General features: G+C 56.7%; 1 protein-coding gene across 16 annotated transcripts in view; it reads right to left on the bottom strand.

The window, feature by feature from the left end:
* RNF213 (ring finger protein 213) overlaps nucleotides 1–19,989 on the bottom strand; it is a 116,186-nt gene extending 96,197 nt beyond the window's left edge. For 7 of the 16 annotated variants that reach the window (XR_006512929.2, XM_014863897.3, XM_070483779.1 and 4 more), the window contains exons 1-4: nucleotides 19,149–19,278; nucleotides 17,020–17,161; nucleotides 5,668–5,894; nucleotides 1,015–1,158 (exon numbers count right to left, since the gene is read on the bottom strand). Coding sequence is in view for 15 of the 16 variants with exons in the window: in XM_014863897.3 (XP_014719383.3) it covers nucleotides 1,015–1,158; nucleotides 5,668–5,894; nucleotides 17,020–17,116 (468 nt within the window). In the remaining variant the exon portion in view is untranslated. Of the gene's footprint in view, nucleotides 1–1,014; nucleotides 1,159–5,667; nucleotides 5,895–17,019; nucleotides 17,237–18,342; nucleotides 18,896–19,148; nucleotides 19,279–19,538 lie in introns of those variants that run through there. The other 9 variants (XM_044746101.2, XM_044746102.2, XM_014863902.3 and 6 more) reach the window with 9 other exon arrangements.
* Nucleotides 19,990–25,447: the final 5,458 nt, after the last annotated feature.

Genomic DNA, 25,447 nt, shown 5'->3' with positions numbered 1-25,447 from the left:
ATAGCTTTAAGATATTAAACCTCCTATTTTACCTCTCAGGGAAAAAGGATTTAGGGGGTTGGTCTCCTGTTTTTGTTGCTATCATGGATGGCTCACTGTCCTTCTGCCGGGGCCATTCCAGCCCCTGTGTGGATGTCGGCTGTATTCACCAAGTGCTTCAGGAGCCAAACGTCAACAGATCAAGTTCACGCCCAGGAGGCCAGACTACGCCTCCCACCCCACCCGCCGGCCGGCTCCCTCCTGGTGCCCGGGCCCTGCACAAGGTAGCCGCTCAATAAATCTGTTAGGTGGATCAGTGGCTCTCTTACTCAGGAAAAGCCACCGCTCTCTATCAAAAGCAACAGTTAAAACCAACTCCACAAACATCACTCTTCAAAGTCTGAAACCTCGTTGCTTCTCCTCATAAGCAAAAAATACTTTCATTACATCTATTAGCTAATCTCGTTTTTTATATTATTAGAGAAGGCTGCAATACTCCTCAGTGCTAAAGAAAACGAAGAAGTCAGGATATGAACTTCCACAAACCAGAGACTGAAGTCAGCGGGCTCCCACTACCCCGCTGCGGTTCTGAACCCGGGCCCACAACCGCAGGCGCCGGCACGGGCCGTGGCCAGGCGTCTTCTCTGAGCCCCAGCACAGGCTCGGCCTGGACCTCCAGCAGCCTGGTCCTCCGCCCTCAGGGAGACTGGCGCCCTCCTGCTCTCTTCCATGAGGAGAATCCTGTACGGCTTGTGGAGGGTTCGAGGTAAATTTCCCACATTCCAAAGGAGATAGTCGCACAAGCAATAACACGATGGACGGAAGCATGGGGGTGGGGGCACACACGGTCAAACTGAAACTGCATGTGAGCAGAACGTCCTCAGAGTCCCAGGAGCCAAAACCCAGAGGCACGGCTATTGCACAGACCAGCGCCCCCCCACCAGCCTTCCTCAGCAGTCGGGGTTGGGGTGGGGGGCTCCATTCCCATGTGGGGCATGGCAGGAGGCATCCAGTCCCACGGTGTTTGCAAACTACCTGCTCGAGGTCTGGAGAGAACACGTCAGTGACCTCAAACAGGGATGCATCCGCCTTTCTTCTTTTGTTGGGCGTGTAACTAGCAGCCTCCGGCTCATCGGATGTGCAGTCGGCCAAATCTACCAGAACGTCTGACGCAACTCCCTGTTAAAACAGGACCCCCTTCAGACAAGGCAGGGGGCCCACAGGCACTGCTCCAGCAGGAACCTCAGGGACACCTGACTCCGGCCCAGACAGACCCGCCAGCTCCCCAGCCCCCAGCGGGCCAGGGCCAGCAGGCAGAGGATCTCCTGTGCAGGAAATCCAAGAAAGGGCTCCTGTCGGTGGGTGGGCAGGCGGGCAGAGCAAATCCATAGATGAGGACTGCCCCACGCCACAGCTGGTGCCCTCAAGGGAGGGCACACCTGACCTCCAGGTGGAAGCAAGCCCGGGTCCCGGGTCCTGAGGGCCTCCATCCCAATGCCTGGGCTGGTGCTTCCCACACAGACGAGCTACAGAGACATTCCTGTGACAAGCAGGCAGCTGGCACCAAAGGCGAAGCCAAGCCAGGCCTCCGGGGCCTCTGGGGAACCGGGAGCAGTGCAGGACAGCAGCCAACCACCCATGGATGGCGCACCCCAAGGAGCACAGAGCCGGCACTGGCCAGGGGCACCCATCTCTTCCTCCCACCAGCCTTCTCCTTTTCCTGAGGAAGACAGTGAGGCCCAGAGGTGGCCCAGGCCACCAAGCGGACCAGGACAGGACAGGGCAGTCAGGATAGGGCCAAGGCCAAGCTCCTGCACTCAGCTGTTGCGGATGAAGACAGAAGCGTGTGAGGCCTCCGGCTCCAGGTCTGGCTTCAGCCTCACCTGAGCAAGCCCAGGGCATGGGGGATACCTGGGTCGCCCAGATGGGGGGCCTCGTGGCTGGCACTGCCGTCAGGGAGGGGGACAAGGGGAAAAGCCCAGAGCATCTGGACCAAGAAAAAGGGAAGGAGGAGTTCTGCAAGGGGACTTGGACCGGGGTGGGCGACAAGTGAGAGCACACGGGGTCCCCAGGCTCAAGGCCTCGCCCAGAGCAGCGCCAGGACCCCAGGCCGGCAGCAGGAGGCTGAGGAAGGGAAGCGACCCAGGAGGGAACCACAGGGTCAGTCGGGGCCTTTAACCCAACTCACCCCGGCCCAGTCCAGTGCTCCTCTTCCCAGCCGGGGGCAGCCGCCCAGGAAGAACACATCCAGGAGCCCTCAGGAGGCAGCAAGACCAGCAAAGGCACCCAGTTAGTTGGCACTAGAGGGCCACCAAAGCAAAGGCCAGGCGGAGACGGTCACGCCAGGCGACAGACCGGCAGGAGCTCCCCACTGTCCCCATCAACCACAACACCCCTTGCACCCACTGAGACTGCGGGACAAAGGACCCCCCGACTCAGTGGCTGGGGATGAGGCCAGCCCAGCGGCCCGTGTCCCAGTGCTGGGCCATCCCCTTGGTTCCCTGGCACATCGTCCCAGCACCGTTAGAACACCACGGCCACACCCGCAGGCCCGTGCTCAACCACAACACACCACTTTCTGACCATACAGATCACGCAGGGTCACCACAGGGACCGGGAACAATCACCAAGGCCACCATGCCAACGCCAGAGACAACCCCCCCAGCATTCGCGCGTGCCCTTCATCCCGCCTCCCTTCCCCGCGCTTAGGCTTTTTTTAAATCCCCTCCTCTGACGATACTCCATAGTTTCCTTATGTCAAGGTGAAGATCACGTAACAAACTCAGCCATTTTAAGGTGCACGATTCAGCGGCATTGAGGGCATTCACAATGCTCTGCCACTGTCACTTCCACCCAGTTGCAGACCTCTCCATCACCCCAGAAGGAAAGCCCACACCCACCCAGCAGTCCTGGGGGAGCTCTGGGCCTCCATGTGGCTTTCTCTAGATTCCCCGTTATACCTGGAGCTCTCTCAAAATCCTCTTCCAGAAAGGCCTCCTCTCCTGGCCCACCCCCCCCCCACGCCCCCCCCCCCCAGGCTCGGGCTAATCTAGCCTTGTTTACCCCGATTGTGCCCTTCCGCCCCCTGGGGTGCAGCTCTTTCGCTTGCCTCAATGTTTCTGAGGAACGTCCTCTACAGAGCTGCTTTTCCACCCTTAGGGAGTTCCAAGTAAGGTGCGAAAAAGGCCAGTGCCTGTGTCACTCCTTCAGGGAACCCCAGACAGGTCAAATCAGAAGCACAGTCTGCCTCGGGCCCCAGGAGCCCACATCAGGACAGGCCTGTCACCTTCAGACAGCACCACGCGGGGAGGCAGCGGGGCGGGCTCTCCTCCTGCGGTCAAGTCGCCTTTTCTTGATTCCGCATTTGCCCAGTTACTGGAACCCTTGGACAATTTCCAAAGTTCCAATCAAGTTGATCCTTACAGTTTGGCTCATTTTTTTCGGTGATTCTCTGGAGGGACAGGGCCTTGGGGTTCCCTTCTCTGCCATTTTTGCTGATATCGCTCTACTGTACATTGGGGGGTTTTTTTGTTTTTGTTTATTTTGAGGAAGATTAGCCCTGAGCTAACTGCTGCCAATCCTCCTCTCTTTGCTGAGGAAGGTTGGCCCAGAGCTAACATCCATGCCCATCTTCCTCCACCCTACATGTGGGACACCTACCACAGCATGGCTTGCCAAGCAGTGCCATGTCCGCACCCAGGATCCGAACTGGCAAACCCCGAGCTGCTGAAGCAGAACATGCGCTCTTAACCACTGTGCCACTGAGCCGGCCCCCGTACATTGTTTTTTTACTCTTCTTATTTATTTATCTATTTTATTAATCTTTTTATTTATTTTAATCTTTTATTTATTAATTATTTATTTATTGCTTATTTATTTTAGTCTTTTTATGTATCTATGTAAGTAATTTGATTGCAAGAATTCCCTCACATCTTTAATCTTTGCAAAAGTAACAGTTGGAGGCCACACTACATTCTGGCACAAAGACGATACAAACGGCACTCCCTGATGGTGGAATATTCCAGTGGGTTCCAACCCTGGGCCATAAAACAGTGAGGCTGTGATGAAATCCCATCTCAAACCTTCGGAGGCCTTTCTGAGGTTATTTTCTTACAATGAAATCAGACAAGCAGAAGAGCGGGTCGCAGGGCACCTGCCTCGCTGGCTGGTCCCACCGCGTTTCCCTCATCACTGCCAACGCTGGCTTTAAACCCATTCTTTAATTTGAAGGTTTAGTATCATATCTTGCAGCTCTTTGAATTTTCAGCGTTTGCGTTCGGAGGTGGAGCATTACATGGTTCCTGGCCGTTTACATCTTCTCAACTGTGGACTACCTACCGCGGGCCACGTTTCTCCTGGGTTGATCACTGTTTTCTCCGGGATTTCTCAGAGCTTTTGACATAGTGAGGCAACTCACTCTTTCTGTTTCAGAGTCATCTATTCCGTACCTTCCTCACCCTCAGGATTCATTGTTTTAATGACCATGGCTTCATAACATGTTTTCGTTTAATCTGATACAGCAAGTCCCACTTGAGACTTTTCTTATTCAGTTTTCTTGGTTATTCTTGCCCATTTATTCTTCCAAAAGAGCCTTAAACTTACTCTAACAAGGTTAAAAAATAGGCCCTAATTCTGTTGGGCTCAATGTCATTTTCAATCAGTGTCATGTATGCACCTCAAGGGTGTGTGTTCCTTGATACTCATTTCGAGAGTTTACCCAAACTCTCAGTGTCCCACGGGGCCCAGGCTCTGAGCTGGCCATCCTGCTCTGGACGGGATTGCTCTCCAAGGGGAAGGACACACACGCTCACACACACACACACACACATCCCATATATACACACTCCACACTGCCACACACGCCACACAATCACACTACAACACACACCACACACATACCCTCACAGCAGACCACAACGCTGTCCGCTGTGGCACTTCCCATCGGGCCCGACCACTGCAAGGAAGAACTGAGGACCAGACAGGAAACCAGCCCCAACCCAGACACAGAAAGACAATGGGCCCCTGTCAGCATCCAACAAGAAGCCTGGGAGCTGAGCCGGGCTGGCTGGGCCGGGACTGGCTGAGCTGCAGCACGGGGAGCCCTTCTCTCCCACCACACGCCCTGAGCCTGTCCAGGCAACGCCCTTGCGAGCCTCACGGGGGCTCCAGCCTGGTCACTTACTCAGGAGACGCCCTCCCAGCCTGATACTTATAGGTACTTATAGAGACCGAAGACGGCTCAGCCTTCCCCTGGAGGACCAGCATCTGGCAGCCAGTGCTATTTCCTGAGTCCCCACCCTTCCCTGGAGCTTGGAGGCCCAGAGAAGAGCCGAAGAGCCAGACACCCACATGGCAGAAGCTTCTAGGAGACACGGAAGAAAGGCAGTTGGAGACCCCAGAGGGATGGGAACCCAGAGACCATGCGACGAATCAGGCAGGGAAGCGGCAGCTCTGCCCCTGCCAGTGTGCAGGGGTCCGCGAGCTGGGCAGTGGCAGGCAGTTTTGGGGGCCGCTGGGCAGCAGTGCAGTGAGGCTGTCCTGGAGAGGATGCCGTGAGGACACGGGGGACCTTGTTCAGCCACTGAGGAAACCACAGCAGAAAACGCCCTCTCGGCAGAGCGAGAGCACGTGGGAAACGGGCAGAATCGCTCCTTCCAGACCCGCCCTCCCAGGGCCGGGCACACTCACTCTCTGCACCGTCCAGGAGGCATCAGAACAGGGCTCGTCCGCATTTTCCTGCCGATCACTTGAGCCTGAGGACAAGAAGGAGCTGCCATCCTCCTTCAGCTCTTGTCCACACTCCATTTCTGCCTGCGGGGCAGACGTCACCTTGGGGCCGCCTTCCTCCTTCAGCTCTTGTCCACACTCCATTTCTGCCTCCGGGGCCGACGTCACGGAGTGGTTCTTCTCAGAATCTACAGAGGCAGGGAAGGGAAGCAGAATTGTCACCCCAAAATATGCCTCTCTGGCATATTGATTATTTTTAGCTAGGCATTTTTAAGAAACAGCACACACAGGAGAGGCTCAGGAAACCGCCCAATGGTAAGAGGCATTTACATTTGTAAGGGAAATCTCCATTTGTAAGGGTGTCTCTCTGGCTGTTGGGGCAGAGGAGGATGACGTACTCTGGAAACTCACGGATGGAGAAGGCAAGGACTTAAACCTGCAGAAGAATCTTACCCTGCTTTACTGTGCTTTTCCAGGTCAGCTCCCATACGTGACTCCCCACCCCCAGCATCTCTTTTGCCTTTAGCTCAAGATGGTAAAATAAGGGGGTGGCTTTGGCCTTTGCGGAGTTACTCAGTCTTCCTGGGTCTCTCCCACATACACAGGAGCTACATACATCCTTAAGCTAGTTTGTGTTTCTCCTGGTGATCTTATATCAGTTGAATCCTTAGACCAGTCTGGAAGGGAAGAAGGAACACTGTTCTGTTCCTACAGCAGATGCACACGGGTCACACCTCTGGGAAGGCAAGTGACCATCACTCAGGAAACCATGGGCCCTCCCAGGAGCATTGACAGAGCAGCCGCTCCTCCCTCGAGGTCCTTCCCCAGGTGCTGTGAGCCCAACGAGGTACAATCTCTGCTATTGGGTGGGCAGGAGAGACCGGGGCCCCCGGCCCCGGCCACAAGGAGGGGCGAATCCCAGACAGAGAGCGGGCAGCCTGGATGTCCAGCCCCTCCCTCCCGATGTCCACATCAGCAGAGTCGCCTGGACCCTGACGTCTCAGCGGCACCTCCAACTCTGCAGCTCCAGGCCAGAACTTGCCCCCAGCACACCCTCCCCAGAGCAATTCCTCCTCCTTCTCAGGGGCCGGCGCCCCGCTCCCAGCCCCTCTCGCAGCAGGGCCTCCCTGGTCCCTGCACTCATCCATCCGTGCACCCGCGCTGGTCCGCCTCCAGAATCCCGCCCGTGTACAGCCGGCATCCACTCAGCACCAAGCACCTGCTGCAGTGCCCCCTCCCACACTGAACCTTTCAGGGGAGCCCCATTTCCAGACCTGAGTCTCGGTGCCCCCTCACACACTCTTGGGGGTTTTCTGCCTGGAACCCTCCCTTAGCCTGACCCCCAAGGCCCCAGACCCACCAGGGGCACCCATGCTCTGGGAGCTTCCTCTCGCAGCCCCTTCCACTTCCCTCTCCTGGCACCATCTTACCACCGCCCTCCTCCTTCTCCGTAAGGCCTGGAAGGCAGGGACCGGTGGCCTTGTTCCCCTGGGGGGTCCCCAGGACCAGAACATACAAGGCCCTCAGGAACCATGAACGGACACAGAATTAACAACAAATACATTAAACGTCTACATACACACTCTGAGAACCTTAAGGCCAGAGGCCCAGAGCTGGAAGGTGACGAGACATGTTCGCACACTGAGACGTGAAGAAGCTCTTCTGATTTACACCCGATTTGGCCCGGACTGCACGTGAACTAAAGAAGCTGACTTAGGGCCCGTCAAACATACGTGGCCCCTCTCCTCTAACCACCAAAGGAAGGAGGCACTGAACACTGTCCCAAAGTGAAGAGTGCGTTCCAAGGGCAGGGACGCATCCCTCCCGTCCTGGAAGCCAGGATCGGTGCCCCTTGAAGATGCCTCCCTCCCCAGACGTGAGGGTCATGCTGACCTGCTGACCTGTAACTAAGCGTCTCTTTGAAACTTTGAGGAATCTGCATCCTAGACATGTTTGATGTTTGTTCTTTGCTCTAAAAAGGTGTAAAACTGGGACCAGCCCCGTGGCCGAGTGGTTAAGTTCGAGCACTCCGCTTCAGCGGCCCAGGGTTTCACCGGTTCGGATCTTGGGCACGGACATGGCACCGCTCGTCAGGCCATGTTGAAGTGGCGTCCCACATGCCACAACTAGAAGGACCTGCAACTAGAATATACCACTATGTACTGGGGGAGGTTTGGGGAGAAAAAGCGGAAAAAAGAAAAACGAAAAAGAAGATTGGCAACAGTTGTTAGCTCACTGCCAATCTTTAAAAAAAAAAAAAAAAAAGTAGGGGCTGGCCCCGTGGCCGAGTGGTTAAGTTCGCGCGCTCCGCTGCAGGCGGCCCAGTGTTTCGTTGGTTCGAATCCTGGGTGCGGACATGGCACTGCTCATCAAACCACGCTGAGGCAGCATCCCCCGTGCCACAACTAGAAGGACCCACAACGAAGAATATACAACCACGTACGGGGGGGCTTTAGGGAGAAAAAGGGAAAAAATGAAATAAAAAATAAAATTGTTAAAAAAAAAGGTGTAAAACTACTGAAAACCATGCTTCTCCAGAGCTTTCTTCTTTGGTGGACACTGCGCTCCCGGGCTAGTCCTCAGCTTGGCTCAAGTAAAACTCATTTTATCTTTCCTCTCTAGAGAATGGTTATTGGTTAGTTGCACTGACAAAGGATATCAGTAGTACACAGCAGCCTGGGGCCACTTTCCATTGACGATAACTGAGGATTTTGACCTCCTCTCCCTTCCATCAGCCTCCACTGGGTGTGGGGCCCCGATCAGCCCAATCCTATCAGAACCTGGCATTTCCTCTGGCCCCAGTGCTTGGCAGGAAGTGCAGACCAACTCCAGGGACTGGGGTTTCCAACACATGGGCTCCTTCTTCCTGGCTGGACACACAGATCTGATGCACAGAAACTGGTGGACCAGTGTGCCTCCCTGAGGGCAGCCGGCCTGAGGACAAAGCAGGGCTGTGGGGCCCTAAGAAAGATGCAGAGCTATCTTGGGACAGAACGGGAGCCCTGCGTAAACCCGAACCCCTCGGTCTGGACCTGAGTGTGCGCCAGCACGGGCATTCCTCCTGCTGAGGAAGCGGGCAGCCGGCTTTCTGGTCATCTCCAATGTAAACAGCCCCAAAGACTGTGAAAATCAGTAAGAAAACAAACACCAGCAACAAAAAGAACTTCCCAAAAGAAAAACAAGAGGCAGTTCAAAGAAAAAGAAATACAAGTGACCTCTTAACCCTCAAAAAGATGCCAGGCTTCCCCGGCGGTCCAGGAGTGAGAACGGAACCCAGAAGATGCCATTTCCACCCATTGATGAGCATTGCCAGAGAGAGTGCAGGTGGAAACGAAACCCTACAGACACGGCTGCTGAGCCACAGGGAGTGGCTTTGTGCAGGGTGGTTTGAGAAGTTTCCATTGTAAATGCACCAGCCCTGGGGCCAGCAGCCCGGCTCCTGGGAGTCTGTCCTCCACACAGACAGGCTCTGGGGGCGAGATCCCCTGCAAGGATCTGGCCCAGCCGTGTGTGATATGGCAAAACAGCAAACACCGCAAGTGCTTGGGATGGGGCTGGCTGCTGAGTCAGGGCCTGCCTCGTGGCAGAGCAGAGGATGCTGCTGAAGCCGGGCCTCAGCGAGAGAACACAGAGCCGCGCCACATGAGGAAAGCAGAGCGTGCGTCGTGTGACTCCACCAGCTTCCAGAAACACATGTGCATATTCCCATGCAGAGGAAACGTCTGGAAGGGGACACACAAAACAGATAATGGTGTTGTGTTAAGTGGGGATGTGAAGGGCCAGGGCTGGGGGCAAAGTCAGGGGGCTTCCCGGTTTCCACATCCTCCTGTAACATGCAGGTCACTATTTCTGTGATTATCAAAATAAAAAGCAAAGTAGTGGATTCAGTAAGAGCAAATGCTTAACTAGCCCTTAGCAGGCACTGTGCAGTGAAGCCACCACTACGGCAGGCGCTTTTCCAGCACACCACTGTGTGACAGATGCGAAAATGGAGGCACAGAGTCAGGCGACCTGCCCAGGTAGCAAGTGGAGGGGCAGGGTTGGAACCTGGGCATTGCCCTGCCTCCCACGGCTTCGCAGACAGCGGTGCTCTGGGCTGTGGTCCTCGTCCCCGGGACTTGTGGCTGAATCAGAGCAAATTCTTGTCCCCTGCTGCCCCGTGAAGCGTGGGGCTCACCAGGTGCGAGCACGGGCCAGACGATCTCCGTGCAGCGGCCGTGCAAACAGGTGCGTGTGCAGGGGGACAGACGCACAGCTGTCCAGAGAGCCGAGCGGGTCTGAGCGCCCCTTCACACCGATCCCAAATCCGGGCAGCGGCTGACTAGCACGGAAATGGGGGAGGAAACCGTGACCTCCCAGGCAACCCTAAATCACAGCCACAGTAAAACGAGGACAAACGTCACACAAAATTAGTTCAACCTAAATCGGTCAGCGGCATCGCCTCCAAGGCCGAGGCTCCCAAGCGAGTCTGGGTCTGCAGTGTGCAAACCCCTGGGCACCAGCAGCCAGCTGGGGACCCCCAGCAATCCCAGCCCCTCCCTCAACTGGAAAAAGGGGCTGCAGCTTCTGTGCCCTGAAGGCTGAAGGAGTAACTCGTGCTTCAACGTGGTTAAAATGGTCCTTTTTACGTTATGAACGTTTCACCACAATTAAAATAAAAAACCCAGCACAAAGAACTACACAACCCTCCCGGCCGCCCCTCCTCCCACCCCGCCAGCCCCTGTGCCAGGTGCGGTGGGCACAAACCCACAGCCCTGCCAGCGGCCACGGAAACCAAACGTCCACACCAGCAGGCCCACAGGCGCTAACAGGATGTGTGATAAGGGGGCCCCTGGGGAAGGGACAGCCCAATCTGGGCCCCAGCGGGGCTGTTCCAAGTGGACACAGTCACCTGTCCCTCACACACCCACCCTGGGGGACCCCGCATCCATGGGGCATCTACTCCCACACCCCGCGGCCAGGTCACACAGAGCCTGCCAGGGCCCCCATGAGCCCCCGGAGCCTCCTGAGAGCCCCACAGGGACCCCAGTATCTGGGCCCTCACCAGCCCAGCCTCCTACACTCTCACTCTTTCCTAGCTGATGCCTCACCCCACCCACGCCCCAGGCCAGGCTGAACCCCAGACCCGCCATACCCCCCGCAGGCAGGATGGTTCCTTCCCTGACCCCTCCATCACCGTCACCCACAGCGCAGCTGCCTCCTGAGCTCCCCAGAGGCCCCCCCAGCCCTTCCCCAACTCCTAAGGGGGTCCAGGCTTCTCATGTTACTTTTTTCCATTATAAAAACATCTTTAAGAAAACTTAGAAAATGCATAAAATAAAAAAGAAATGGGACCGGCCATGGGGCCGAGTGGTTAAGGCAGCATCCCACATGCCACAACTAGAAGGACCCACAACTAAAAAATATACAACTATGTATGGGGGGATCTGGGGAGAAAAGGCAGAAAAAAAAAAAGAAAGAAAGAAATACACTGCCCAAAATTTCATTCACCCCATGAAAATAACCTTCTAGCGCTCCAGGTGGCGGTTCCCTTTGGGTCCCCGGAGCACCAGCGAGGGCAGCGGGAACTGGGGTGGGGAGGGGCTCCTGACCTCCCTACCCCTGCCGGCCCCACTGGCATTTGAAGCCCTCCACCATCAGGCCGGCCCAACGTCAGCCCTGGCAAAGCCAGCCGCCTTCCATCCATGCCCAGGCCTGCCTGGAACTCTCCGCACACTCCCTTCCAGGCCTTTACCGGTGTGGCCTCCCAGTCTCCCCCAAGACCCAGACGTCCTGGCACCTCTGGGCAGCTGCGCTGTGGCCTCCCCTGGCCCCACAGATCCCAGCCCTGCCCAGGCTCCCAAGGGACCGGCCTCGCCTGCAGCATCAGAGCCCAGCAGCTGGGATGCCCCGAGCCCATGGGCTGCCTGGCAGACCCACAAGAGGCTGAACGGAGGAGACGCCCATCAGCAGCTCCAGCCAAGTCCCCAGTATCTTGGTTTCGGTTTCTATTCCTGTAAATAGAGAGGCACGGCCAAGTGAGAGGGAGCAAAGAAGAAGCCTGGTAAGCAGGAAGCGATGTGTGCTCCAGGGTGTCGCATGTTAAGCCCCCCGCCCTTGGGGAAGGTCAGGGGCCATGGGAGCCAGGCAGGAAACCGACAGCATCTCATCACTCAACGGTCAGGTCCTCGGCCCTACTGTGTGCCCCACACTGAGTGCCTAGGGCCCAGGCCCTGCCCCTGCCCAGCAGCAGGTGCAGGACTACCCACAGTGACCCAGCCCTAAGGACAATGGCCCTGTCTACCGCTCACAGTGCTCAAGGAGGAGAAGCGGGCCGCCCAGAAGCCAGCCGGCCCCCAGCAGTGTTCAAAGCCTTAGCCCCTCATGCCAGCAGGGGCACCAAGCATCTCGGGGGCGAGGGCTGTCTGTCCTGGGAGTGATTGTGCCCTGTGAAGAGCTGGTGGCCCTGGCATGACCTCTGACGTGGCCGAGGTGGACGGCTGCCCTGCCTGCTCCTGTATCTGCCGGGACGGGCACTGCCCTGGAAGGTGACCACTGGGTCTGCTTCAAGCATTCCGTGAAAATGCCACAAGCCCATCTTCTCAGACAGGTCTTCCCTCCTCCGTTCTGCTGCGTGTCCCAAGCGTGTTGCAGCAAGCACGTTTGCCACATAACTAATTGGCCATAAGGTAATTTTGCCATAAGCGTGAAAATAAAAAAATAAAAGAAGGACATTAAAATCAATAACAATATTAAAAAGACTCTACTGCAAGAAACGAAAATACAAAATATTTGAATATACTTAAAATGCGCAGATTCCCAGCAATACTGCGCACATCACCGGTTTCGTTTCGTGCACTGTGCCCACCCGCCGTCTTCAAGGCCGATGATAGAGCTCCTTTTTTTTTTTTTTCCCCAAAGATTTTATTTTTTTCCTTTTTCTCCCCAAAGCCCCCCGGTACATAGTTGTATATTCTTCACTGTGGGTCCTTCTAGTTGTGGCATGTGTGACGCTGCCTCAGCGTGGTTTGATGAGCAGTGCCATGTCCGTGCCCAGGATTCGAACTGACGAAACACTGGGCCGCCTGCAGCGGAGTGCACGAACTTAACCACTCGGCCACGGGGCCAACCCCTGATACATCTTCTTGTTTGTTGATTCTTCTCCTCATTCGGCATCACACTTTTTTTTTCTTTTTTGCTAAAACGTCTTCCTTCGTTAAGACAGGTGTCAGTATTGCCAAATACCAGGATGCATACAGGTAGCTGAGCTCTGGATCGTGCTGTGAAAGCCTTCCGCGTCGTTCTTTGTTCTGGGCGTGTGGACACGGGTGCCCTGATGGACGTTCCAAGGTCGTGGAGTAACGGGGGTTCAGCCCTGTGCCTCAGAGGCCCCGGGCTCCTCCCACCCCCACCCCTACCCCCACCCCCACCCTGGCGCCGCCTGTTCCTCATCACATAGACCAGGTGAATGCGGGGGCTGGAGGGTGGCAGGGGCCGTGGCAGGGGAACTGAGGGCAGGGAGACCTGCGTGGGGGGTCACCCACTCATTCATCACATTCTCTATGGAGGGCCCACTGTGACCCGGGCCTTCGGATCAGGATTGCTAACTGATACGCTATCATTTCCCAGGAGAGGACACACCCGGCTTTACACTCTCTTCTTATTTCACGCTTCCAGTAAGTCTCACCTCTGTATCTTCGAATATCCACGGAGAAACAACACCAAACTGTCAACCAATTATTGTATCTTTCATGGCAAAATTGCCTTACGGCCAATTGGTTATGTGACGAAAACGTGCAAAAATGCTTGTGGCAAAGGTGTTTATGGCAAAACTACCTAGAACCATCCTGATGGCACGCCGGGAGCCGTGTTACCGACGCCTACAGGCATCTGACAGGGTCCGGGCTGAGAAGGGCCGAGGGTTGCAGGGACGCCCCTCGGTGAAGAATGGCCGGCCGACACCCCTGATATTTTGTGAAATGTATGCATGCTTTCTATCAAGGTTATGACTATACTTGTTTCTGCTTTTTATTCTTGAAGATATATAATTTAACTTAGCTTTTCAGCCTGATGCCTTACTAGCAAAATGATATTTTCTCCGGGCAGTGTGCTCAAGGGACAAATAGTCCTACCCCCTGAAAGACAAAGGAATGCTTTCACACCCTAAGGGGCGCCGGGAATGTAAAGATGTTTAACTACCCGCTGAGAACACACATAGTCCTGGGGATAAGATACCTGGGAGTTGCTTTTTGTTCCCATTAACCATCTGAACAATGACTAGATGATCGATGGGGGCAGGGGTAGCTCCCCCAGGACGTGAACAGACGGAATGCTGTCCTGTCCGGGTGTCTGGACCTTCTCTCTGCCTTTGATCTAACTTTACCATAAATTACCTTTGTTTCTGAACCCACAAATCTATACACGAAGAATAGAAGATTCAAATAGACCCCATCCCTGACGTCAATATATATTCGTCCCAAAATAGTAGAGGAAGTCATTTCTATATCCTTTAAAGTTTAGAAGTTAAATTTAAACTTGTTCTACTACAACAGATGCTAAGCTACCTATCTCCTTAGGTTTAGAGGCAATAAATAATAGTTAATTGCGGAAAAGATGATCATTAACGTTATGCTCTATAGAATGGAATGCTAATAAAAATTCCTGTGCTTGCTTTGCACTTCCTTATCTCTCTGAGAACATTTGTAGAGCTATTTCTGTACTAATCCTGAAAAATATATGAACGACACTTGTGCACAGTAAAGAGAGACTTGATTGCACCGACTCAAGTCTCACGTCTCTTCCTTCACTGCGCCGACTCCGTCCCTCCCTCAGGAACCTGGACTCAGCTGGAGCAGGACTCCAGCAATGGCAAACACACGAGTTACCTGCAGCAGCCCTGTTGGGAGCCCCTCACACCGGATGAAAAGAGGGGCAGGGGAGAATCAGCCCTCCCGGAGACCCTCCAGGAGCATCTTCCCAAAGTCAGTCTCCAGGAGGCGCAGGCCCAGAGACTCAGCTGAAGCCCCTCGGTTACTCTGTTCGCCCGCCACCCACCACCACTGCTCAGCTGCCAGCCAAGGACCACCCTGTTTTACCTCCTTACAATAATTCATTTCAACCCCGAGGCCTAACTTAACCCCCAACACCTGCCTGAGCCCCGCCCCCCACTACAGACTGGTGCTGTCAGGGGCTGGAGCTGTTCATCCACCCAGCCTGGGTGGGCTGCCCTCCAGAGCAGGTGCAGGGTGCTGCCAGCACCCTATCTTTCCTTCCTTCGTGCTGAGGCCAGCGAGTCCTCCTAGGGCACAGACGACAGAGCCACCTGCCTGAGTTCAAACCCTATCTCTGCCAGTTGCTAGCTGTGTGACTGTGAGTGAGTTACTTAACCTCTCTGTGCTTCACTCTTGGCATCTGTAAAATGGGAATTTGCCATAGGTCCTCCCTCAATACTTAGCACAGCGCTAGGCATATCACAGATTAGCCTATTGGTTTGGTTTGGTTTGGTTTAACCTCCCTAAGGCCCCCCACCCAGGCAGATGTTCTAGTGACCAGGGGTGGGGAGCCCAGGCGGGTGGGCAATTCCTCCTGGACACCAGGAGCTCAGCCACACCATGATTCAACATCTGGACCGCAAGGAATCAATGGTGAGAGTGGACACTCAGCCGGCTACCAAGTGTGCGTGTGACTCTGCGACCCCACAAGTGCCCAGCATTCCACAGGAAAGGACGGAGCCCTCAGGGTGACTCTCAGCCAGAGGCCCCCCAAAGAGCGCCTCCTCCAGCAGAAGAAAATCAGTACAACAAAAACCCGCAACCAAAAGCAGCCGCCTCGCCACACGCCTCGCAGCCCAACAGCAGCATGTGCCCCACGAACACTTTGTACAAACACGGCAGACACAGGAATGCCCGCAGGCCCGGCTCCACCCCCCAGCACAAAGCGCACCCTCGGACGTGACCCGAAGGTGGGCGTGCAACAAGGTCTGCTGCTGCCTCTGCACACGCGCACACACACGCAGCAGCGCACTTAGAAAACACACGTGGTCTCTAGTGAATTATTTCTTGAACACCCATGGTGTGCCAGGCACTGGGCATGGGACTCAGCAGAGCAAGCGTCCCCCGGGAGCCACAGGCTGCTGTGGTCCAAGTGCTACAAGGACAAACAGCTGGTGGAGCACAACTGGGAGTGTGGGGGAGGGGCAGGTAGCCACTTTCAAAGGGGCGGTCAGGGTGGGTTTCGAGGGAGGGAAACAATTGAGCAAAGAGTGGAAGGAGGGGAGGAGGGGAGCTGGGCAGCCCACTGAGGAAAGGTGTGTTCCAGGCAGAGGGGACGGGCAGTGCAAAGACCCTGGGGTCAGAGCATGCCTAGTGTGTCCTAGGAAGGGCAGGGAGGCCAGTGGGCTGGGGGGCAGCAGGAGAGGCGGTCAGAGGGCATGGGAAGGGGCATTTGTGCACGTCCTTGCAGCGAAATGGTCGGGGGAGGGATACAACTCCCTGAGCAGGTTCTGACCACGCAGCCCAAGGGTCTTCTGGGAACTGGATGTAGGGCATGAAGGAAGTGAAGGAATGGAGGTCGGTGCTGGAGTTTGGGCCGGAGGGGTGGGAAGGATGAGTTGGCCTGGGGAGGTAGGGAGCCTGAGGGGGCACGTTTTGCGGGAAGATAGGAGCTGGGCTTCAGAGATGGGAAGCTGAGAGGTCAGACATCCAGGCCCAGAGGCCACAGAGTGGGCGGAGTTAAGGCGACAGGTCCAAGACAAAAGGATTAACTCCGGCACTACCAAAGCAAGGCGGCACTTAAAACCAGGGAACCGGGTGAGGTCACCAGAGAAATGGAGAAAAACAGCCCGAGGGAGGCGGGAAACCACAGTCTGAGGTCCGGAGTCTGCCCAGGCCCACCCGCCGTGGTGCCTCCGCTCCTGTGGTCACGCACCGACCAGCCACCCCTCGCAGGAAGGGGCCTGTGCCAGCTGTGGGGACCCCTCGCCCCACGGCAGCACCTGGCATGTCACTCCCATGCAGCATCCTATCAAACCGCCACCACCTCCTCAGCTCAGCCCGACACTTCCCGTCCCCACAGGGAAAGGGGCACCTCGAATCCTCTCCACGAAATGAAATCGAAGCTCTTAAAAGTGACAGGCACCTAGGGCAAGGGACCCGACAGAACTGTTAACACAGTGCTTCTTCTAGAAAGCGCTCTTTAGTCATGAAGCCCTCACTCTCCTCGCCTGCGCTGCCTGCTGGCCAGTTTCCATTTCTGGGAAAGGAGGCGGCCCGAGCAGACAGCGCACCCCACCGCCCCCACTCGGCACCCCCTACCCCATCAGCACCGGGACCTTACCTGGGGCGGGGGCTGCAGGAGGCAGCCTCTGTCCACACTGGCTGCAGAACCTGGGGGCTTCCTCTTTGGAAATATGCCGGCACGAAGGACACTCCATACCTCCGGGCAGGGGGCTTCAGGAGGCCGGCACGCCCCTGCAGACCTGGAAGCAAGAGCAAGAGTCCTGCGGCAGCCGGCTATATAGCGAGCCACCTGTCATGTGACCACAGCCCTGCTTCAGTTTCATTTTCTGGGAAAGTGAAATTACAGCAGCCCAGAAGGTCCCCCTGCTCAATAGAAACCCAGCCCGGGCACCTCCCCTGCCTCGCTCACAGCCCTCCCTCAGCTAGTCCTCCCCCTCCCACTCCCTCTCTCCGGAGCTCCTGATGGGTCCAGCACCACTTCCTTCTCTGCTCCTCCCCACCAGGCTCGCCCCTCCCGGCATCCTGAACTCTCCATCCCTCAGTGAATCTAAAACTCTCCAGCTGGGCTGGGACTGAGGGCAGGTACAGCTGAGAACTCAAGGGATGGGGGGATGGAGGGGAGTGTTCCAGGCAGAGACACGGCATGTGCAAAATCCCGAGATAAGACACGGGGTGAGGGTGCCGGCTGTGTGCCGGGGCAAGGGGCTCACAGAGACAAAAGTGCCTGGCTCCCGGGGACATGAGGATTAGGTGAGGCACACAGGGACGGCCCTTACAGGACCGAGGAAATGTTGGCAGCCGCTGGCTGAGTCCGAGCCCACCCCAGGGACCATCCTGCATGGGGCAGCCCAGGGCGAACAGGGCTAGTGGGCAGGACTCCTCAGAACTGGCCAGCAGTCGAGATTTCTAATAACGGGGCTGACAGTCAGGATTCCTAACAATGGGGGTTGCCATCTACGAAGACCGCACTCCTCTCACTGACCATCTGGTCCCCAGAACATCCTCTCTGGGGGTGGCAACAAACCAAGGTCAGGATCATGCTTGTCCACCCAAGGCCAAGACTCAGGCCAAGAATCTGCTGGCTCTAGGGGCCACTGAGTGCATCCAGGGTGACGGTGGAGATGGGCATCTTGGCTCTCAGGACACAAAGATCCCCCTGCCACCTTCTCTGCTGGCTTCAGACCCAAGAACTCTGCCAGAGCAGTGGTTCAGCCGCTCCATCGCCAGCTGGGAGGACACCCAGAGGGCCCTCAGGCTGTGTCCTCTCTGCTCCCACCCTGCTGCCAGCCCATGCCTCCCCTTCTCACTTCCTCTGTGGCACGGATAGCTGACTACCACCTTTGGTCTCCACCAGGTGGTGAGCTCTTGGGGCAGGGCAGCGCTGGACCACAGGTTGCCTGGCCCCCACCTTGCCCCTCACCTCCACTGGCCCCCTGAAGCAACCACCGTGGTGGTCTGGACCTCTCTCTTTCCTCAAGGTGTCTTCCCTCTCTCCAGTGCTCAGCTGCCCCACAGACCAGAAAACTCACAGACAGGCTCAGAAATCCTCGCTCAAGAGTCCTATTGTTTCTCGCCTGCACCAGGGGCCTGAGGGCAGAAATGGACGCCGGGCACTCACACTTCTCTATTCAGTCAGCGTCTTGACTTTTCCCTTCCCCTTTTCCCGGCCACAGAACCGCGCCAAAACTCAACGCCCATCCCCACAACCACCAGCAGCGAAAACCAGGAGGCTGGGTGGGGGTGGGGGTCGCCCCCCCCCCTTTGCACTCCCTCATTCTCTGCCCTCCCGGGCCTCCCCAGGGCCGCGCCCAACCGGGGCGGAGCCACCGTGCCTTGCGCCCCTGGCCGCGGGCAGCCCTGGAAAGTCGGGGAGCCCTGCGCTCCGGCCGCGCGGTGGAGTGGCCGGAGAATAACGGCATCAAAAGTTACTCTGAAATAAAGATACGGGCATCTTTTCGCAACACTTTTCCGTTGTTGAAATTAGTGAAAGCGAAGGATTCCGTTCCGGGGTGGAGGCGCAGGCCCCAGGTCTGGCCGGCCCCGTCCACGACCCTGCGGCCCCTGCCGCGGCCCCAGCCGGGGGCAGCGCTGTCCCGGGTTCAAAGCGCGCCCGGCGCTTCCCGGCTGGGTTGAGGGGTGGGGCGGGAGGAGTTCGCGCCCGCGCCTAGGCCTCCCGGAAGGTCCCCGGGACCCCCGGAATGTGCGCTGCCCCCGCCGCGCGCCCACCTGCTACCCGCGGGGCGGGGCTGGACCCGGGAACCGGCAGCGAAACCGAAACTCGGCGCCGCAGGAAGAGGCGGCCGGATGCGGTGCATCAGGACGCAGGCGCCGCTTCCCGGGGACGCCTCGGGCCGGGCCGCCGCGACCCAGACCCCGCCCCGCCGCGGGACCGGCAGCACTGCAGCCACGGGGCCTCGTCCCGCTAGTCCGCATCCCGACCCGTGGGACACCCCGTACCCATGGGACCCTGCGCCCGGCACTCACGGGACCCCCGGACCAGAACCCACGGGACGCAGCATCACGCCCCGCGGACCCGCAACCCCGGATTCCTGTCCCGTAAACTGGCACTCCGCCCAGCGGGACCCCGCCCCCCGCAGCCCTCCCGGCAGCCCGCACCTGCGGCGACCCTCGCGCCCACGCCGCCGCCGGCCTGTGCGGTTTCGTCGCTTGGGCGCCGAGTCCCCCTAGTCCGCTTCTGCCGGCGCTGCGGGGTTCGCGCGGGTGTGGCTGGTTTTCCCCCGCCGGATGGCGCCCCCCAGTGGACCCCGCGTCTCCTCGGGGGAGGCGCCTCCTGCCGCTGTGCCCGCGGGGCAGGTGGCCGGGGGAGCCCCGATTCCGGCCCGGCAGCGTCCGCACCGCGGCCGGGCCCCGGAGCCCTGGGTGGTCGAGACCCGCGCGCATCCCCAGCCTCGGCCGCCCAGCAACTTGGGCAGTGTCCGCGACCTTGCAGAGCCGGCGGCCAGCCCGGGAGGGGCCCGGTGACTGGAGGCAGGTTGCTCAGCGGAGCCTCAAGCCACTGGGTGGCAAAGTGGAGGTCACTAGCCCCACCGTATCCGGGACTTGCACTGATTAAGTGACCAGAGGGACCGGTGGCAGTGGAGATTTCGCTGGGCCCGCCCAGCTCCGTTGGTCACTGGTAAAGCGAGAGGCTGCTCCCGCCATGGCTCAGTTTCCTCACCTGTGAGGCTTATAGTCCCACATCTTAGGGCTGTTGGAGAATTAATAATAGTCATAATACAGCAAACGCTGGTGTTCCAGGCCCCAAGCAAAGTGCTTGATGTGTATTGTCTTATTTCCTCCTCATCGTCCTCTCCCGGCAGACCAGCACAGCCTGAGAGCACCTGTGGGGAGCCTGGCATGCCACCCACGTGCTGCTACAAATGCCAGTTAGATGACTGTTATTAAATTTAAAAGGCTGTTCCCTCCTGCCCGCTTCTCTGGCTGTCTCCTCCTCCCACACACTCCAGTCACACCGTTTCTCCTCTGGGCCTGGAGCAGCAAGCTCTGTCCTTCTTGGGGTTCCCCTCCCGCAGTGCCTGCCCTTTGCAGGGCTGGCTTCTCTCGGCCATTCAAGGTCTGAGCTCAGGCAGTGCTCGGGGAACACTAAGCACAGGTCGCCAAGCATTATCTGGTATTTATTGGCAACCTGCAGTAGCTGCCAGGCCCACTTTACAACCAGCCACGCCTGCTGTCTGGGTCTTCTGGATCCCAGCACAATCTAGGCCTGTGTCTGCTGCTGGGGCCTTCAACCTTGCGGTGACCTGGCAGAGGCCCCAAGAGAGAGAGCTTGTCCTGAAAGTAGAGAGTGCCAGGCAAGACAGGCTGGACACAGTGTCACAGCCTGTTGTTCGAGGGCAGCAGACTGAACCGGGCTGGCCCTTCTAGGTCCTGGCGGAACAGGGGGGCTCCGTCAGAACCCAGAGACTGCTCCCAGTGCTCAAAGACCCTCCACGGCGGGATTCCTCTGGGGGAAAGGCAAGTGAAGGGAGAAACCCAGTCCTACCCCACACTGCCATGTGCCACGTTAGATATGGGGGGACGCCAGCAGGGCTCAACCGTGTCCAACAGAGTTTAGGCCAAAACCCAGATGCCCTGCTAGGCTGGGTGGCACCTCCTGTGTGGTCCATAGGGACGGCCTATGGACCCTGCCAACATCAGAACCCTGGGCCTGCCCCAAAGTAACAGGGTGTCATTGAAGAGCCAGCAAAACAGGCACCACTGTCAGAACACAGCAGCCCGGCAGGTCTGGGTGCAGTCCTGGACAGTCACGTGGCCTGAGAAAGCGCATTCACCTGCCTGGTGCAGCATCTTTGATGATAAAACCCGACACGGCCTTTTCTTGGTGAGAGAGGCCCGCAAAGGGAGGTGCCTTTTGGCTTTTAAGGCCATTTTATTGTCCCCAGGGGGAGAGTCTCTCCACCTCCTTCTCTAGGAATGACGAAAGCAGTAAAGGGATTTTTTAAACCCCGCCTTAGAGAGCCCGGGGTCGCTGTCCTCCTGCAGCGTCTCTGTGCCCCCAGCTTAATATGTGGTTCAAGATACATGACGCTCCAGCTGGATGGCCAGGTCACCCACTCTAGCAAGTCCTCCTTCCACCTTTCGGGTCCAGTCCAGCCCGGCTAACCCAGCGCTGCAGCCGCAACATGCATTCGTGACGCCAGAAATGCTAGCCCTCCCCCAGCAGAGGAGGAAGCCCGCCTGGAGCAGGAGCCGCGACGCCCTGCTTTCTAAGAGGTCAGTGCGCGGCATGGTCGGCCTGTTTGGACAGGTGCAGAATGGAGCCAGCAGGTGTTCCAAAGGAGGTGGAGGTTCTGCTGAGCACCTGCCCAGTGGCCCCATCAGCAGGACAGCTAAACCGTAGACGGTCAGCCGTCCAAAGAACCAAGTCCAGACACGCACACAGGACGCACAGAACAAAGGAGAGACGTCCTGCATGCTCCCCGAGAAGACCCCTGACCTTCAAGTTCCCCATCTATCGATGCAATGAGTGTCTACGCTGAAATATGCAGCAATTTTAAAATAATAAAAAATAGTATAACAGAAATAAATTATAAATGTAACACATGATCTAACGTAATTAGAAAATCACAAACTACGAGGACAACGGCAGGTGCAGTTCACTTTGTGGGGCCGAGCAAGGAGCAGACAGAGATGGACTGGGTGGAAGAGGAGGATGGGGTCTGGGATGAAGGCAGGAGGAAGCCAGAGGGCTTGACAAAAGGTTTTAGGTGGCACCACCTCCAGCTTTGTCCCTGAAAAGACAGTGAGGTGGATGCTGCAGGCTTGAGTGGGCAAGAGGCCTCTCCTCTTGGCCCAGTGTTCACAAAGGGCCTGGCTCCTCATGCAAGATGTGCCAGGGGAAAGCCTGCCAGGTCGTTATTCCCCGGATCAGCTGCATGACATCAGGAGAGGAGCCCAGTGACTTAGCCACACTGTTCACCTGGCCAAACGCAGTGTAACCTGGTCCTGTGGATGCTGGGTCATTTGAAATTTCCTCCATCTTGTCTTTGCAACCCCCAGCATTTGTAGAATGAATTCTGTTACACCCCAAACACATCTTCTCGGCCAGTCCTGCTCCTCTCCTGCATGTCTCGGTCATCCTGGGGTGGCCTGCAGGAAGGACGCTCTGCTGCCACAGCGCAGGCCCGGCAGAGCAGCAGACTCTGCAGGGAGTGTAAGTGGGGTGGGAGGCGGAGAACAAGGGGGCCTTGTGAGGGGAAGCGTAGGCCCAGGGGCTCGATTCTGCCACTGCTGGGCGGCACAGCTCCGCAGCCCTGCTCCGACTGGAGCACCCCGCCATCTGAAAGCAGGGCTTGTGTGAGCAGGCAGGGCTGAGCAGAAGGCTCACATTTACTCCAGAGCCATGTAAATAGAAACTGTGCAAAATGAGAGAGGCCTGTAGGTCCCAGCTTCGATGCATCTCCTTCCCAGCCTGTCTTCAGATCTTAATTTCAGCTCTGGTTTTCCCCCACAGAAAGGTGAGTCTGTGTGAGTGAGGCTTCACGGTTAATTTCCTCACTGAGCGGGCTTTGGGGTACAGCTCAGTTGGGGCTCAGTTTGGCTGATGGGAGCCAGTTTCCTGGGCCTGGATATTCTTTTTTTTTTCTCCCAAAGCCCCCAAGTACAGAGTTGTGTATTTTCAGTTGTGGGTCCTTCTAGTTGTCGCATGTGGGACGCCGCCTCAGCGTGGCCTGATGAGCGGTGCCATGTCCACGCCCGGGATCCGAACTGATGAAACCCTGGGCCACCGAGGTGAAGCGCGCAAACTTAACCACTGGGCACGGGGCCAGCCCCCTGGGCCTGGATATTCTTGACTGCAGCTCTTCTTGACCCCATGGAGTAAACGCTCCCAGAGGCAGATGCTGCCTGGGTTAAAGCAGTGGGGCCAAAACCACCCGTGCCAGCACCAAATGGATTCACCCACCTTGGGCTGCAGGCTACACAGACAGAGAGCAGCCTTCGAGGAAAAAGAACTCCGGTCCTTTTCTTATTTAGGGACGTGGGGCGGGTGGGGGCAGGCACAGAACTGAGAAAGAGAACGGAACTGGATGATGTCGTGGCTCCGGGGACAGCATTCTCCTGCATGTGTGTCTCTGTCTTTTCTTCTTGTAAGGACACTGGCCATCGATTTAGGACCCACCCTAATCCAGTGTGACATCATCTGAACTTCACTAATTTACATTTGCAAAGACCCTATTTCCAAATAAGGTCGCAGTCACGGGTACCTAAGGTCAAGAATTCAACATGTCTTTTTAGGGGACACAGTTCAACCCACTGCAGGCACCAGGGCCCCAGCTTTTGCCTGAATCCTCTAAGAGAACACAAACTTAGGTCGTTCCAGGGGATTACAATTATTTTTAAAGGGAGGGAAAACAAGCTCCTTTCCAGCGTCAGTAGCTGAATTTACAAAGGATCTATCCACACAAAACAGATGTTACAAAAATAATCACACTTCAGCCAGAAAAAGGTTTGCTCTTCACTTTCAGGTGAGGCCAGCTCCAGGCAGACTTTCTTTTACAGAAAGATGGAGGTCCCTGCCCCACGCCAGCACTAACAGCATGCCCGCTGTCCCCACGTTGGCTCGCAGAGCATCCCCAGCCCCCTACCCACGAGGAGGCCTCGCTGGGCGTGGGGCCTGCAGGGACGTGGCTGGAGAGCTGCCTCCTCTCGGGGCTGGTGGCACCGAGGCTGCTGCTCCAGCGCTTCAAGCCGCAGAGGGGGCGTGACAGCGCAGTCACACTGGATCCCCTGCCCTGTTACATTTTCGGGTAAACGGATTGCTGGAGCATGGGAGGAACACGACTCTGGCATTGCAGCCTGAGTTAAATGCTTCCCTGTTCACCCTCACGTCCAACCCCCGTCTCCATCAGGGCTCTGCATCAGGCATCTTCCTGCCGGGGCAACTTCCCCAAAGACACACATTTTAAAGAAGCCAGACCTTGAGGGTGAGCTGCCTGACACACGTAGGACATTCAATTCATGTGGGAGAGAGAGACGGGTGAGAACAAAGCAGGGTGGAAGAGAGACTAACGCGAGGTCGTCAGTTCAGGACTGCAGCCACTACTTATTATGTTCCTGCTGCACACCAGCACTGTACCCCATCCTCAATTTAATCCCAGCAACCACCCTTTGGAGGATGTGCAAAGTAAGCGTCAGAGAAATTAGACATTTACCCAATGTCAGGCCTCGAGAAATTGGAGCAACCTGGACTCAAACACAGTTCCCTCGGAGCCCAGCATGCCTGCTGCCTCCTCCACCACGACGCTGAGTCTCTTACAACTCTCTCGAGTTTGAGTGGAGACAAACCCAGGCACGAGCTCAGCACAGCTTGTGGCCTCCTAATCCTTTTAGATTTGAATGTTCTAAACCTGCGTGGTCCCACACAGCAGCCTCGGGAAACGTGTGGCATCGAGCACTTGAAATGTGGCTGGTCTGAGCTGGGCTGTGCTTTGGGTGTACAATTCTCACTGGTTTCAAAGACTTAGTATGAGAAAAATAACGTAAAATATCTCATTGACGAGATTTACATCGATTACATGTTGAAAAGATTTATTTTGGGGGCTGGCCCCCACGGCTGAGTGGTTAAGTTTGTGCGCTCTGCTTCGGGTGGGCCCAGGGTTCACCAGTTTAGATCCTGGGCCCGGACCAAGACGTGGCTCATCAAGCCATGCTGAGGCAGCGTCCCACGTGGCAGAACTAGAAGGACATACAACTGGGATATACAGCTGTGTACTGGGGCTTTGGGGAGGAAAAGAAAAGAAGAACATTGGCAACAGATGTTAACTCAGGGCCAATCTTCCTCACTGAAGAAAGCATACCTAAAAAAAAAAAAGATTTATTTTGGATGTAATGGGTTAAATAAAAATTGACGTTAACTTCACTGGTTTCTCTGTACTTTTTTAATACAGCTACTAGAAATGTTAAAATGCTATATGTGGCTCCCATTTGAGGCTGGCGTTGCATTTCTATCGGACAGCGCTGTCTACGTCACCATCGTCTGTACAGTCAGAGCTCCACCGGCCGCT

This window comes from Equus asinus, chromosome 13 (assembly GCF_041296235.1).
Source record: "Equus asinus isolate D_3611 breed Donkey chromosome 13, EquAss-T2T_v2, whole genome shotgun sequence".
Taxonomy (NCBI): Eukaryota; Metazoa; Chordata; class Mammalia; order Perissodactyla; family Equidae; genus Equus; species Equus asinus.
Note: the sequence above shows the minus strand (reverse complement) of the source record. Positions and strands in the feature narration are given on the sequence as shown.